This window comes from Mytilus trossulus, chromosome 8 (assembly GCF_036588685.1).
Source record: "Mytilus trossulus isolate FHL-02 chromosome 8, PNRI_Mtr1.1.1.hap1, whole genome shotgun sequence".
NCBI lineage: Eukaryota > Metazoa > Mollusca > Bivalvia > Mytilida > Mytilidae > Mytilus > Mytilus trossulus.
The window spans coordinates 12,728,187-12,744,827 of NC_086380.1; the positions used below are offsets into that span (position 1 = coordinate 12,728,187).

At 31.8% G+C, this 16,641-nt stretch overlaps 1 protein-coding gene and 1 pseudogene across 3 annotated transcripts in view; one reads left to right on the top strand and one right to left on the bottom strand.

The window, feature by feature from the left end:
- Positions 1 to 682: 682 nt before the first annotated feature.
- LOC134728311 (thyroxine 5-deiodinase-like) overlaps positions 683 to 16,641 on the bottom strand; it is a 54,744-nt pseudogene continuing 38,785 nt past the window's right edge.
- The window catches only part of LOC134728310 (4-hydroxyphenylpyruvate dioxygenase-like), a 37,287-nt gene continuing 35,097 nt past the window's right edge, over positions 14,452 to 16,641 (top strand). For all 3 annotated transcript variants that reach the window (XM_063592881.1, XM_063592882.1, XM_063592880.1), the window contains exons 1-2: positions 14,452 to 14,536; positions 14,630 to 14,656. In XM_063592881.1, the coding sequence (XP_063448951.1) occupies positions 14,534 to 14,536; positions 14,630 to 14,656 (30 nt within the window). In that variant the 5' untranslated portion in view covers positions 14,452 to 14,533. The remainder of the gene's footprint in view (positions 14,537 to 14,629; positions 14,657 to 16,641) is intronic.

A 16,641-nucleotide genomic window follows, 5' to 3' on the forward strand; every position in this document is an offset into this window, starting at 1 on the left:
TAACAGTCTCATCAAATTCCGTTACATTTACATGATAACAAAGATACACAATATAAATAGAAAACATAAAAAAACAAACGACAACCACTGAGTTGAAACAAAGGGACAAAAGATACTAGAGAGACAGTCAAACTCATAGATCAAAATTAAATTGACAACTCCAAGGCTCAAAGAGAATAAGACAAACAGACAAATTATAGTGCACAAGACACAATATAGAAAACTAAAGACTAAGTAACACGAACCCCACCAATAAGTGGGAGTGATCTAAGGGGCTCCGGAAGGCTCCTATCATGGCACATACATAATATGGCAATGTTGAATATGTTTGCTGGCACGAAACCCTCTTCCTAGCTTGGGACAGTGGTGTTATAGCATATAGTAAAAACTGATTTTTCGAAATATATTGTATGTCTTAGTTACATTCAAGATCCGAAATACGATCTTTCATGATCCCATCGCAATGCTTGACCACCATTAGCTAGTCTTTTACGATTATTTGTCTAGATATACAGAATGCCACTCGTACAATAATTGAAGAATAATGGCTACTTTAATAACCTTTGATAACTATTATTACATTTCTACCTATCTAGTTAACCACACTAAAAGCCTTCAAATAGTATACAAATTAGAAGTTAAATCAATATTGTCATAACATTATAATTCATAAAACCAAGACTGTATTGTATATCAATTTTATTACACAATATCCAGTAGAATGGCTTCCAACAAATCTGACAACTCTTTACAAATTTGATTTCATACGTTAGACTGGAAACGATCACTAAAATGATTTTTTTTTTATAAATATTTTATGCTTTACAGGCTATTGCGTTGTTAATTACATTTTAAATAACTCATAAGAGAAAACTACAATTACATAGAAGATAGTTGCACGTGCATTAAATGCTTATCTAACCATTTGCCAACATAAAAAACAACAGCCTGTTCAACTTCTTTTAAAGATTTTTTCATAGTATTTTTTTTTCGGTCTACATGGTATATCTCCATAATGGTACAAGAGTTTCTTAATGAACGTTAAACCTAAAACCATTTTCAAATACAATTTAAAGCTTATACAGTTCGCAGTCAATTTGACAAACGTTAGATTGCAAGGTAAAACAAAATAGTCTTAGATAACATTTTTGAGATTTTACTTTTTACATTAATTATGCCGTCGGTTTTCTAGTTGTTTTAGATAAGTCATCCTCGGGGCATTTTATAGCTGACTATGCGGTATTAGATATTTTTTTCATTTTTGAAGGCCGTAAGGTGACCCATAGTTTCTGTGTGACTTTAGTTTTTTGTAGAGGGTTGTCTTATTAGCAATCACATCACATCTTCCTTTTTTCTATTAACTCTCTTCCTACAACCATAAGGAACTCCTTTATACTGTTTGGCTAGTTATTCAATATACAAATACATGTCTAGCCATGATAATTTTCTAACCAGTGCTCTATTTCCTCAACACGATACCCTACTGGTCCTCTTTCACCTGCATAAACAATGACGTCATTTAAAACAATATATAAACGCTCATACAGTCCTCCGTACTTTAAATTAGCTTCGTCTTGCATGTTATCCACAACAATTGAACAATTTGCTCCAAGAAATTGTAGTCGTTTGGCTGCTGCAATGCGTTCTTGTAAGTTTCTATGATAACTTATTTCTATATTATTTCTAAATTTCCAACCATCAGAGGGATGTGCCTCCTCAATGTAAATAATTAAAAAATCAGCGATATCAGAAAAGCGAGCTATAACTTCATTGAAGTGCTCAAGCTTCACCATAAACGGTGGTCATGTACAACTGCCGAAATTTAAAATCAGTGGTCTTCCCTTCCGTTGAAAGTTTGAAAGCCTCGTTTTGACCAAATCGTCTATCCTAATCACTTCGACGTTTGGTGGTTTGCCATGCAACCTAGCAGTTTTGAAAACATCTAAATACATCGCCTTCCATACTTGTTTGAAAAAGGCTAGTGTATAAATAGAGTTCATACAATCTTCGTCAGTCAGTGTAGTTCCCTCGTGTATTTTTCTAAATCGTGCTGCAATTGATTCTTTGATAGAAGGAACACACATTGATAGCAGAACATTAAAAGACAGAGCAACCATATGTAGGATGCAACCAATTACCTTAAAGATTTGGAGGAGCATCATCTGTAATTGAAATAGAAAATAGATGAGAATAAACATAAACGGAAATGTAGGATAAATTCACGTTATGCCGACTACGACATAACGTAGATGTTAATTTGTGTGTGATCGTGGTCTCTTGTGGAGAGTTGTCTCATTGGAAATCATACCACATCTTCTTTTTTATATTCAGCAATAGATAGATGTCAATGAAAGATATCGATTGACACATTTAGAGTAGTATCATTCTAAATCAAGTGATGAGTTATTTTTCTAATTAGATTTTTGGTAAATGTAAACTTTATGATACCAGATTGGCAGTTGTTTCGCATCAAACGTGTAATTCGTCTACAAAAGACTCATCAATAACGATCGAGTTCAAGAACAAAGCCAAAAAATAGGACGGAATTAAAGAGCATTGAGAATTTAAATTCAATAATTGAGAAATGAAAACACCTGTACTCTGATATACAAACTCGATAAGTGGTATCAAAATGAATAAAACGTGTGCTTACGATTTTGGTTGTATAAAAGTCAATGGCAAATAAAGGCAACAATAGTATACCGCTGTTCGAAATGCATAAATCGATTTAGAAAAAAAATAAAAAAAATCCGGGTTACAAACTAAAACTGATGGAAACGCATCAAATACAAGATGAGAACTACGACACAACAGAAACACAACACTTAACTGCGACACACACAGAAACAAACTATTATAGGATTAAACACATTTTTTTAGAGGTTAGTGATGTGTAAACCGGGGCGATTACCTAATTCAGTTTGTGAGTAAGAGCCCCGGTTTACACATCAATAACCTCTAGACAAACATGTGCTTAATCCTTATAATTTTTCAGCTAAATAAGAATATTCGCGATTTCTTATTTACATTTGTTTGTGCAAAGGCTTCTATAATTACAATCACATGCACAACTAACAGGTCGAACCTAAGGAGTTGGCCGCCATATTGACTTTTTAAAGTCCATAAATGTTCTATAAATCCAACAGAAATTTAAAAAAAAATAGCACCTACCTCCAAAAGTTCATTTTAAAGAGGTATTATCCGAATTTGAAGCGTACACGTAACGAAATAATCTTTCCCTTAAAGTCTTTATTCGTCTGACATGTTTGCCATGACGTTAATTCGCCAAATCGTTCATGAAATTTCGCGGAATTTTATTTAAATCTTATTTTTATACATTTTTCGATGCTTTAGTGCATTTAATTTATTTCCTTTTTGTTATATATGCATTAGAATAGAAACAACTGTTATACTTTTGTATTTTAATCTCAATTTGCTGAAAATCCCAGTATCCCTGCAAGAATGTGTATCGCTAATGAATAGATTACGAAAGTAGTTTCGGAAACATGGTTTATCGAAGTGTAAACCAATAGAAAACTTTGTATTAACCAATCCAATTCAAGTATTTACAGATATGCAAATCATATAAGAATTATATTATAATAATGACCATTTTCCTGACTAGGTACAGGACATTTTAAGAAAATAAGAAAAAAGTGGTGAGTTAAACCAAATTTTGTGGCTAGCCAAACTTCTGGCTTTAATGGAAATGTTAAATATAACATTAACATGACAACATTATTAAGTAAGTATTAATACCAATTTTTATTTGTAAAACGTGAAGGTTAAAGAACAGCGATTTTTTTCACTGTCTGTTTAAATGGTTTATGTTACAAATATGTTACACAACATTTAATAAACAATTATTCCAGTGATACATTCACACTTAACCGTAGTACGATTACCTTTGGGTTAGGAATAGGTGGACCTTTTATATGTTATTTCCTATCTTTATCAAATAAATAAAAAAAAAAAAATTTTTACCAGCATGCAGATGAACTTAAGTCTGTCAAAAACGTGTCAAAGAAAAGCAGCTTTGATCAATATAATTTATTCAAAAACTTACCGTGCCTTATTTTCTTATTTCCTAAATTGGCTACTTCAATTCAATATGTACATCTTGTTAGATCGTACATGTTGGATGACATGACAAGAATATATATTTAAAGTTTTAATCTAATTTGACCTCAGTTAAATCAAATCTGGCATAGGTGATGTATATATATGTGTGTCAGTTATAATCCCTTCATTCATGATTATGTATAGAGTATTGTATATGTAACTTGCTCAAGTGTAGAATTTCTCTAGATTGACTGTATTCAGATATTAATTTCGGCGGAAAACGATGGTTTTTGAAAAACTATAACAAAATCATCGAGCTTTAATGTCAAATAAATAATCACAAAAATGCTGGAAACAAAGCAAATATTTGCTACCAATGAAATGATTTAAAAACAAATGTATTTATTCTGTTTTTAAACAGGTATTTCCGAGGAAAATTAGGGCGAACCCTTGTTTTCAAGCAAGCTTAACACTTCACTTGTATAAAAGTCTGTTTGATAGAGTCAACAAAGTACTTGTCTAGTAATTCAGACCGTATTTTATTCACTAAGTGTCTTGTGAGGTATTGTTTTGAGGTAGCTTTTTCATTGAGGTACTCAAAACATGTTTTACGAATGAAAACTAAGTACTCAATGACGTAAATGACTATAATCAAACGAAAGCCTTTCTATTGTATTATGTTAAAACAACTGTTACATGTTTGTCCTTAAAACACGAATAAATAACAAAAATACATTATATACAACAATAAAACCGATAAAATATAAGAGTGCAAAATTCAGGTAACAAATATAAAATAGTTAAATATAAATAACTTGTACATGTACACTGATACATATAATGCATGATATACATTTCGGTGAAAAGCTCAGTACAGCATATGTTATGTCCCTATTTTTGCAAGCCTAGATCACTCTTTATCAATGTTATCTATTTATTGTTTTATTTACATCGTTTTTAGCAGACGTGCTTTAATGACTTTAAAGAGTGTATGAAGCAGGAATATGTGATAACTTGAAGTGATGCAGAATACTAAATCTTTTTTTATAACCGTCTCCATATTAGTTTGAGACCTAACTTTAGAAGGCCATTACGATGCCATATGTCTCAGGGCAATAAAAAATGAACGAAGATACCTGAATACCGACATTCGATCAGCAGTGATTAACATTAAACTTTTGTTTCATATGTATAGCATATATATGAAACGTTTACACAACATTAAACAATATATCATGGTACTTATACATTATTGGGTTTTAAATATATGCCTTGAGTGTTTCCGAAGAAATTCAATTAAGAATAGCACCTCGGACACACCAACTTTATAACGTGCTGTATTGATATTTGTATTTTTTTAACTAAATTTAGCACGTAAGACAAACTATCATGATAGTAAAATATCAATTTATAGTTTGATAAAATAATGCTCTAACAAACTTACCTTGAACAACCAAATGTTCTCTCGACATAAAATATGATGCAATATTTTTAATTTAAACATGTAGATGAATTCGTTACATCACGTTTGTAATTTATAATACAAATGTACCTATTTACAAATTGTACAACATGTCATTTTTTTAAATAATATGACCCGAAGAAAGGTGACGTAAGTGATTTTTACAATAATTCGTGAAGCTTTGCAGGAGTACAATAACTATCGGATTAGTTTTTGTTAATTACTGGAATCTAAAAACTATTTGGGTGTGTGAAATAATGAAACATGATATTTTAGAATAAATTAACATTTAAAATAAGAAATATTCAATTCAGAACGAAAACGAGAAATATTCAATCTAAACGAGAGTTTATACAAAGCTGTTTGCGAATTACAGTAAAAATTCCTAACGTCCACTTTTCTCCCAGGTATAATTATATCTGTACACTATTTCATAATGGAAAAAAGTATTTTAACCTCAAAATCCTTTTCTGCCTTTTAAAATAAATGGGATGAAAGATGTTCTCTAAATTTTCAAATTATAATAAATGATGATAAAATCATGCATATTCGACTTATGTTGAAGCTTTCCCAGGATTAATAGGTTGATATTCATCTCTAACGTGACGGTACCCAAATTGCACCTATTTTGACAGTTTTTTCACCTACGTTTTTTTTATGATCAAGAAACAAATGTCCATACTGTGTTTATTGTGTAGCCCTATCCTTCTTTATTGTATAGGCACACCAGTTTAATTTTTAATTCATATTGAGTCATAAAAAAAGGGACTTGAATCAACCTCCAAACTATCCATGATTGTGTAATGAGAAGAACCACAATTGCATCCATGCTTAAATTCACATCGTCAAAAGTTTAATAACTGAGATTTTGTTTAATTCCTTCAAATATTTTGAACAATTGGATATTAGTCCATGCTTATTCTTCATATTTTACGAATTGGATACTCATAATATATTGTATTTGCTAATTTTAAAAAGATGACGTTTTGATGACGTCGCATGGTGCAGTCATTCCCAAAAAATGGGTACAATTCGAATGTAGACACTGTTAAAAAATAAGTTTCAACTGAGCAGAGAGAGAGTGCTGTTTTCTTCTGTGTCTATATCTAGTCTGTCATTTTTTTTATTTTTACTTACACCATTTTAGTTGTTTTCAAGTTTTAGCATTTTTTGTAAGACAAGGCAAGTATGAACGTATCGGAGGTTAGTGTTGTATTAAGTCATCTTAATAATTGCATTTGAGAAAAACACAAGATTTAAATCAAGGCTCAAGTGAAATGGGTTACATTTACCACCATAGCAAACTGATTTATACGTATTATTCTGTATATATTGTGAGCAAACACCAATTTTAAGGTCTGAATATATGTATCTTTTAGTCAAATGGAATTGTTCTTGTCAAAATCTCCGCAACGATTCATGAACTTTCACTCAAAAATATTTTTTTACCTAAACCGAATAATGTTCAACTTAACTTTATTAACTCTATACAGATAATGTCATCTTCCTTCACACTATAATGTATATATTATACTCAACTATATCGGAAGTTTTGGAGTCAAATAGTTTCATTTCGAAAATTTCTATCCTCTGTAACGACATTTAAAACCTCCATAACGGACAATTCCAGTTCTTACCAACATCAAGCATATAAATGAATGTAAATTTTGGAATTAAATGACAAACAAGACAACAGAATTACACATTTTTCTTAGTTAATCCTTATTGAAGAAGAGTAAAGTCATGTTAGAGAAAAAAACTTGTTTTCCTTAAATTTCTATCCTCCGTAGCGTAAATCAATGATGTTGTCTATGATTGACATTACCTTTTGATATTTATTAGTGATAGTTGATGGACTGATTTGGTATTTATAACAATGTACAAGAATTTCAACTGGTATGATCGTGTTTACATGCATGTTTAGATTTTTTTTATTTGCATAACCTCCGTTACATTGATAAGTCCTAAATAATCTTGAAAATGTTTGCTATAAATCGCTGTTAAAGTTATGATTGTCGTCGTAATTACACAAGTTGTGTGGAGACTATTCTATATCTAAGAAAATGGCTGATATAACGTTTATTAAACGTTATAATTTTGCTCATATATAAGGGAAAAAACAAGTTAACCTACCTTTCTCAAAACAATATTTTTTTTTCTCAAAATCTGTTTTTTGTTTGTCTGTTTCCTTTATAATAAATGCTGTCTGCTGCAAAAATGACTTTCGGTAGTGTCAGCAGCCGCTGATACTGATAAAAAAAAAGTCTGACAACTTAACTGTAAGTAACTGCGTCACGGAGGTTATTTAAACGGAGGTTAGTTTTATTTACATTATACATGGAAATATGTAACAATATTGTTGAGTTGCTTTCTCAAAACTGATTATTGAGAAGCTTTATGGGTGCTTTCAATGAAATAATCATCTTTTTGATTTGTTCTAGGTTAGTGCGTTCTAGAATACGCGTTACGTAGGTTAGATTCTTATATGCGACAATCGAAAAAAAGAGAAAAAGAAGATTTTTTTTGGTTTTTCGTTTCATTGCAATAAAAGTTAAAGGCAGTATTTTAAAATTTGATGTGTCAACTTTTCTTAAAGTTACTTTGAGCATGTTTTCCAATCATATAAATATGTTTTGACTGTACCTAGAGATACGTTACGGTAGGTTATACGTTTATCGGCGACATTGGTTTAGTGGGTAAATCAAAGTGTATATTATAACTTGATTCTAAAATATTTTTGTGGATAAAAATCAATATAGTGTCAAATAAAAAGTACAAATCTAATCATGATTTAGATGAAATAAAGTATTTAAATTCACACCGATATTTGGCGTTTTTCTTGGCGACATTCGAAATCATCGTCAGATTTCCGTATATTGAATAGAAAATCACACAAATATATTTACGATTTACATCACAAATGAATATAATTTTATTTTAGTATACATATTAATCACTTAGAACACGAAAAAGATTATCTGTGACTAAATTTAAGCTTGCATGTTGTGGTTATTTGCCGGCGACACTATAATTTTGTAATTGTACCCATTTTTTGGGAATGACTGGGTGACGTTTTCGTACATTTTGCTTTTTCAGTAAACAGTCCATCTGTTGATAAAAACTATGAACGTTTTGTGTATATCTAAATATGTTTACCTATGTTGAAAGACGTGCATAGTATCAAATCATAAAAACATAAATTGTTTAGTCTCTAGGAAATCTTGTAAGATTATTTTTTTCTATTTTTCTAAATAGGTGCAATTTGGGTACTCGGTGCAATTTGGGTACCCTTACGTTAGCAACTAATTTTAACTATTTCAGCCTGTTATTTATTTGTAATGATAAAAAAAAGGCTTGCTTGGTCTAAATAATATTCTATTTTGATATATTTAATAACATCAATCGTCTTCGTCGTTCTACAATACAATTTATAGATGCGCTATTTAAAGAAAGAAAAGCAATATCTGATCACACGCACAACACATAAAAATTGTGAACATAAGTTATTTTGTATGAACGGATGCAATGGTGATCGAGTGGTCTAAATATTCCAACTACTGTTACAGTAGTATTAGCCTATCAACACAAAGGTTGTGATTTCGAATCCTTCACGTGACAATCTAAATTGACCAGGATTGTCAAACAACTTCATTATGATATATTTCAAAACAGTATGTATGCTTATTTCGACCTTGACATACGGTAATTCTGAATACAATTGTCTATATCTAACAATAGACGCTCAGTGTTGCTCATATGAAACAGGTAGGGAGAGGGTTGAGATCTCATAAACATGTTCAACCCTGCCGCATGTTTGCGCCTGTTCTAAGTCAGGAGCCTCTGGTCTTTGTTAGTCTTGTATTATTTTAATTTTAGTTTATTGTGTACAATTTGGAAATGAGTAAAGCGTTCATTATTACTGAACTAGTATAAATTTGTTTAGGGACCAGTTGAAGGACACCTCCGGGTGCGGGAATTTCTCGTTACATTGAAGACCTGCTGGTGACCTTCCGCTGTTGTTTTTTCTATGGTCGGGTTGTTGTCTCTTTGATACATTCCCCATTTCCATTCTCAATTTTATATATGCCAAAATAACGTACGAAGTCGAAAAAGTTGAAATTGAATTTTCTATACTTCAGGACGTGTACTTATGTGTGATTAAGGAATTAGAGTCAAATGTTGGGACTTCATAACGCCCTTTTTTCTTTTCAGAAAGTCGACATGTTTACCTATAATATTGTTCCTTAACTAATTCTCTTCCAACTTTATGTATCAATTTTGAATTCTTGATTTATTCAGTTTCACCTAAGTACTGTACATCCATCAAGTCTATAAGCAAATATAAAGTTCTTAGAATATGATAGTCCCCGAGGGTATCACAAGCCCAGTAGTCAATACTTTGGTATTTTATATGAATATAACATGAATATCAATAATGTGGTATTTCTTTTTTTATAAATTTCCTGTTTAAAAAACTTTGAATTTTTCGAAAAACTAAGTTTTTTTCTAATCCCAGGCATAGATTGTCTTTGTCGTATTTGGCAAAACTTTTTGAAATTATGGCTCGACAATGCTCTTCAACTTTGTACTTGTTTGGCTTTAAATATATTTTGATATGAGCGTCCCTGATGAGTCTTATGTAGATGAAACGGGCGTCTGGCGTACAAAATTATAACCCTGTTACCTTTAATAACTATGAACTAGTTTTTATACTAGGCATAAAACAATGACCTGTGTAAGGTAGTTACTTTTCTAAATAAAAAGTTACCTCAAACTTTAATTCGTTTGACAGTAAATAAACTCATCATAGATACCCGGATTTAAATTTTGTATGTGCGCATGACGTCCGTTTTCTCTACAAAAGACTCATCTTTTCATTTTTTTATTCATAGTTTATTGCTGACAATTGGGAAATGTATGTTTTAGAGTTCAATATTAATGTTGGTCTTTCAATTGATAAATCCTGACACCCTTCGGTATGTTCTATGACAAGAAACACCTTTAAATATGCATTATCTGTTACGTGATGGACGATAACCGATTTTTTTTCCCAACGTACATTCAACCATATGTGCCTGCCGGGTAGCATTTTATCATTGCACGGATACTAAATTTAACTGTATATATCATATGGATAAAGAATTAAAAGTTTAGGACGATATGTATTTTTTGAAGGTTCCTAATCAACGTTCGTTAGCTGGTCGTGTAAAATGCAGGTTTCAAAGCATATATTATAATGGATATCTAAAACTTGTTGATCCAACATACATGGTAACTGTATAAATTCTGGTTATGTCATGATTTTCATGATCTTTCATCGACCCAGTGTGTTTTGGATAGATTTCATTCCATCTTTTGTGCAAAAATATATACAGCACGGCCATTCTATTGTTTGCAAAACAACATCTTTGAAGAAACGAAATCAGAATCTTTTTCAGCAAAATTGAGGACTATCAACAACAATTTTGTACGAATTAAATTAAATGATTATTGATACATGATTTAATTGTTTCGCGTCGTCAGAATTTAATCAGATTCAAGTCATAATTTCTCAATTAAGAATAAATAATATTTTAAGTTTCCAATGGAAAGAGCATTATCGAATGAAAAATAACCAAAGCGGATCTTCTTCTCAATTCAATTGACTGGTGTGTTCGTTCGTGTCACTTAGTCTTAATATTTCTATGTTTTTGTGTGGTGTATTCTGTTGTATATCTATCGGTCATTTAATTTTTCCAATGGCGTGAACTTTTCAGTTAATTTTCGACTTATAACTTTGAATGTCTATTGGTATTTTCACATTTCTTTTTAACTACTAATATACTTCAAAATAAGAGTTGTCGAATTCGCTGTTTCAGAATCTAATGCATCCTGGGTAATATTTCCAAAAGCGCACATCAAAACGTTGTGATTGGTTGAAAACGTTCTAAACAATGGAAAGTGAAACAGTAGACGAACAATGGCAAGAAATAGAAGATCTATTTAAAAATACCAGTGACAAAATGAATGGATATATAAAACAAGAGACATGGCTGCTGATTAACAAAAGGAAAGACCTAAAGAAAAAGCTTAAGGTATGAACACTAACTCTGATAGACTAAAAGATAGACTGATGGGTCAGTACTCCAACTGTAATAAGTAAGTTAAGAAAGCCACCAGAATAGATATAAAAAAAAAAGATATCCTCGAAGGATTGACCCTAGAGGTTGAAAAAGTTGCTTCAGAGCAAAGAATTGGCGACCTTTATCAAGTTAAAAAGAAACTTTGTGGATACAAAAGATGCCAGTAAAGGACAAACAGGGTAATCTAATACTACCTGGAAGAGAACAAGAGAGCAGATAGAATGAACATTTCAAAGAAGTATTAAATAGAAAAGAACCAGAAACAACAGCAATATACCCATAGCAGAACATGACTTTGGGGTAAACATAGAAATTCAATCAAGATCAGAGATTATTAGAACAGTAAAGAGCCTTAAAAACAGTAAAGCCCCAGGAAACGATAAGCTATCAGCAGAACTATTTAAAACAGATCCATCCTTAACAGCGAACATTTTCACACACCATTCAAAAAGATTTGGCAAAATATCAAGATACCTAAAAACTGGTGAGAAGGTAACATCATACGACTGGCTAAGAAAGGCGATCTCACAAACTGTAATTACTGGAGAGAAGAGCATTGAGGATCCAAAATTCCAAAAAGTTGTGCCAAATATTTATGAACACTGTAGTACTGACTACGGGGCTGGTAATACCCTCAGGGCCGAAACGTTCACCAGAAGTGGTGCCGGTAAATAGTTATCAAAGGTATACCAGGATTATAATAACACTAAGTTACAAAAAAATGCAAGTATGGTTGGACTGAATATCAACATGAAAAAATCAGAAATCATTGCCTCTTAACACCTCAGAGCCTCCTGTAATATATGTAAATGGGGACCCCTAGATTTCAATTAATCTTTCACCTACTTGGGCAGCATACTAGTAGTTACATCTGATGGAGAAGCAGACAAAGACAACAGAGGCAGAATAGGAAAGACAAGAACTGCATTTTTAAACCTAAGACACATCTGGAAGGCAAGCAACATCAGTAAGAACACCAAAATTAGATTACATAATAGTTATGTACTAGCAGTGCTGCTATATGGGGCAGAATGCTGGAGAATGACAGAAAAAGACATCAACAAGCTCTACAGTTTTCACAACAGTTGCCTTAAATTAAGATCTTAATGATATTCTGGCCTCGTAAGATCACCAACAAAGACCTCCATGAAACAACAGGATTCAACAACATGGACACTTTATTAAAGCAGAAATGATGAAGTATGGCCATGTTCTTAGAAGAGAAGGACTTGATCAGAGTCGCCCTAAGATGGACACCTGAGGGGGAAAGAAAGCAAGCACGCCACAAAAAAACTTGGAGAAAAATTGTGGAAGCTAAAATGAAATAGCAGGGAATCAGCTGGGTGAAATAGAAAAGAAAGCACAGAACAGACATGAGTGGAAAGATCTGGTCCTTGTCCTATGTGCCTACGGTCATAATAAGGACTAGGTAGGTAGGTAACAGTACTAGATAAAATAAGATGTGGTATGAGTGCCAATGAGACAACTCTCCATCCAAGTCACAATATGTACAGGCTAACCATTATAGGTCAAAGTACGGTCTTCAAAACGGAGTCTTTGCTCACACAGCAAGCTATAAAGGGACCCAAAATGATTAGTGTTAACACATTCAAATTGGAAAACAAACGGTCTTATCCGTATAAAAACGAGAAATGATAAACACCTATGAACCACATCAACAAACGTTAACAACTGAATATCACCTGGTGTAATCTTCATATAATGATGATTACGTTTGTCTCAACTCGGTTGATTACGTACCCTCATCTAAGATGGAGAGTAGCGAATTCTACCGAGGATTGCCGAATAATGATTCTAATATGACATGCTTTTTTCGCTTTGTAAACAACACTGTGATAAAATTCTCGATATATCTATACTTAGTGCAGACTCCGTGGTGTACATAATAATAGATGTTACAATATACTTCCTACGTAAATCGACATGATTGAAATCTATTTGCAAACCCTTTGCCAATTTTTTTGTTTTAAAAATTGCAATTAAACTGTTGAGTGTCCGGCCATAATTGGAACTTTATACGGATATTGATGTAGCCTTCTAGGTAAAGTGTCACCCTCCATATTTGCGCGTTGAAGAACGTTTGCAAAAACTCTCTTAGAATCCGTAGAACGTCTGGTGCAAGACTAGATATTTCTGTCCCATATCTTGTTCATATTAAGTTATTCTCGATCAGGTTTTGATGAGCGTTCAAATTTTATTCGCCGGTTTTAGCTGAATGTAGCGATCAATTTATTTGCAAAGCATATCTGTTGTTTTTGATAAATGACAATACATGTAAATGTATCTTTTTGTCAGGTATTTGATATCCGTGAAATATTGGCCACTGGACAATCAATTATTATCATATTAAAGCATACTGAAATAACTTTATATGAAAGGGACAATTATTGTTTAAAGATTTGAAATTATCATCAGATCTTTAATTGATGTTTTCTCTTTTTCTGCTTGGTTTCGTCGAAGTTCAGTATTTTGTGATTTTACTTTTTCGCAGGAGGCATGGACATTTGAGTTTAATTAAATAATGATTGTTATACGAAGATATTACGACATTGTTTTACAATACGCAGAAAGGATTCAGAATGGATGATTAAATTTATGATTTAAAAAAAGTGACGCGATTTGTTTTGTTATGTTTTTTTATTCTTTTCTGAATTCTCTCAATATGATTGGACAAGCTTTTGCATAAAGCTTGTACTTTTTTCCGTTCGGAGGTGTGTAATAATTTCAAATATTGATTGGTTCATCTTTGTTTCAACATCCAATGAAAAGTAAGGTTACTTCTGCGACTTTTTGATGGGTGTGTAATTGATCTACGCCACGATTGGTCAATTCTGTCCATGTCAGCGAAGGAGATTACTGAAGAAAAATGGTAGGAGATGTTTTTGTCAGAAATTTGCCGAATCTACAGAATGTCATAAAAATCAACTTGCATTATCTGATAAAGTAATGTTTTATTTTTCAGACTTCATACACAGATAAAGGTCCGAAGGTGAGTAAAAGAAGCAATTTTGTAGAGTGAAGTTGGTTTTATCAAGGTCACACATATTAGATCATACTATTTACTGAATATAAACTTCCATGATTAATAAATAAGTTTGTTGTTCATAACTCCAATTTATATGTACGAAACGCAATAGGTTGCTGTGCAATTCATGTATTGCTATTTGATATACAATTATGTTCAGACTTTGTATATGAATTTCAAAACTATGCATCGGTTTGGAACAATTAATGGACTCCGACAACTTTCTAGTCTAAATAATTATGACATCTTGAAAGGCTATTATATTTTTGTTTTTTGACAACTTACACTGACAGAAGGCGTCAAAGCAAAATAGCCTTCCAAGACGTCGTAATTATTTGGACTAACAACTTTCTAGCTGCGGAACTGTAGCTCTTGGGTCCTTTTGATATTTTTTGACTATTTGCAGACCATCCGCAAATAGTCAAAAAATAGCAAAATAACCCAGGAACATATATATTAACGGGACTTGACACTACCTAATTATCGCCGATTTCCTTGTCGTGAAGTTAATAATAAATGACACGATACGGAAACGGACATGGTATAAATTCGTATTCGCTATTATGGTCGATAATTAACGGCTCTACATTTCCTATTCGAAACAGCTCAAAAACCATTGGTTTGGAAACTTGTTTTTCTTTATTCATTGAAATAGGAATATAATGAATCACTATTATAAATATACAATATAATAAAAAAGAGAAATATTGGATTAAAAACGGCAAATTATTGTTATAATCGTCTTCTCTTTTCAAAATTAAATAAATAAAAAGTTTTTGGACACGTTTTTTTTTTATGATAAAAACAAACCTCTACTAGAAAATCGTTTTATCTTGAGAAAATATAGGAATATAATGAATCACTATTATAAATATACAATATAATAAAAAAGAGAAATATTGGATTAAAAACGGCAAATTATTGTTATAATTGTCTTCTCTTTTCAAAATTAAATAAATAAAAAGTTTTTGGACAAGTTTTTTTTTTTTTATAAAATAAAAACAAACCTCTTCTAGAAAATCGTTTTATCTTGAGAAAATAACTTTTTTGTTCTTAAATGCTTTATTTTAGTTTCCATATTAAAATAGATAGCCTTGGATAATTCTTTTAAATAAAGAAGCATAGTGAAATAATTACAAAATTACTTGTTTATACAAGTCCTCATTAAACTTAAGGTTCCAATATGAATAATTGTTTTTATTAAACTGCTTTTTAGCTGATTAAAATGTAATTTCGAATTTGATTGCGGATCAAAAGATTTGATTAACGCAATCAAAACAATTATCATCCTAATTAAAAATGATGAAAATATTATGAAAAACAACCCAAGCCGACCGAGAACACTTACATTGTACTTTGATCATGATTCCTCAACATTCATGACAAAACACACACAAGCCCACAACATGAGAATGTTCCCAGAATAACCTAAGAACTACGGTTCCACAGCTAACAACTTTCATGACTGTAGCCTGTAGGGAAAAGAAAATTATCCTAACATTACCATGATTATCATGAAAGTATAGTCATGGAAACAAAATGTTGGAAAATGAGAAATTTGTTATTGCCCCCTCCTCAAATTTTAAAAAGTGTACAAGGTACCAGAGAGGGTCAAAATGGGGTACACACTGGTGGATCCAGGGGTTTCCCGTGGGGACCCCCTTTTTTTGGACGATCAATGCATTTGAATGGGCACATATACAGCTGGAACTCCTCATTTGTCCTTGGTTGGAAACCCCCTTTTCAAAATGGCTGAATTCCTTACATTCATGAAGTATATTCATAAATAGAAATTTATGTGAATGACATAAACAGTCATTTTTGGTGCATGCCAATAAAATGTCAACTGTCTTTACCACATTAATGGAGTGATTTTGACGAATCAGGTTAAATTCTTTCCAAAAATAAAAGAAACAGTAAATTATTAGAGACCTCTGACAATACACAAA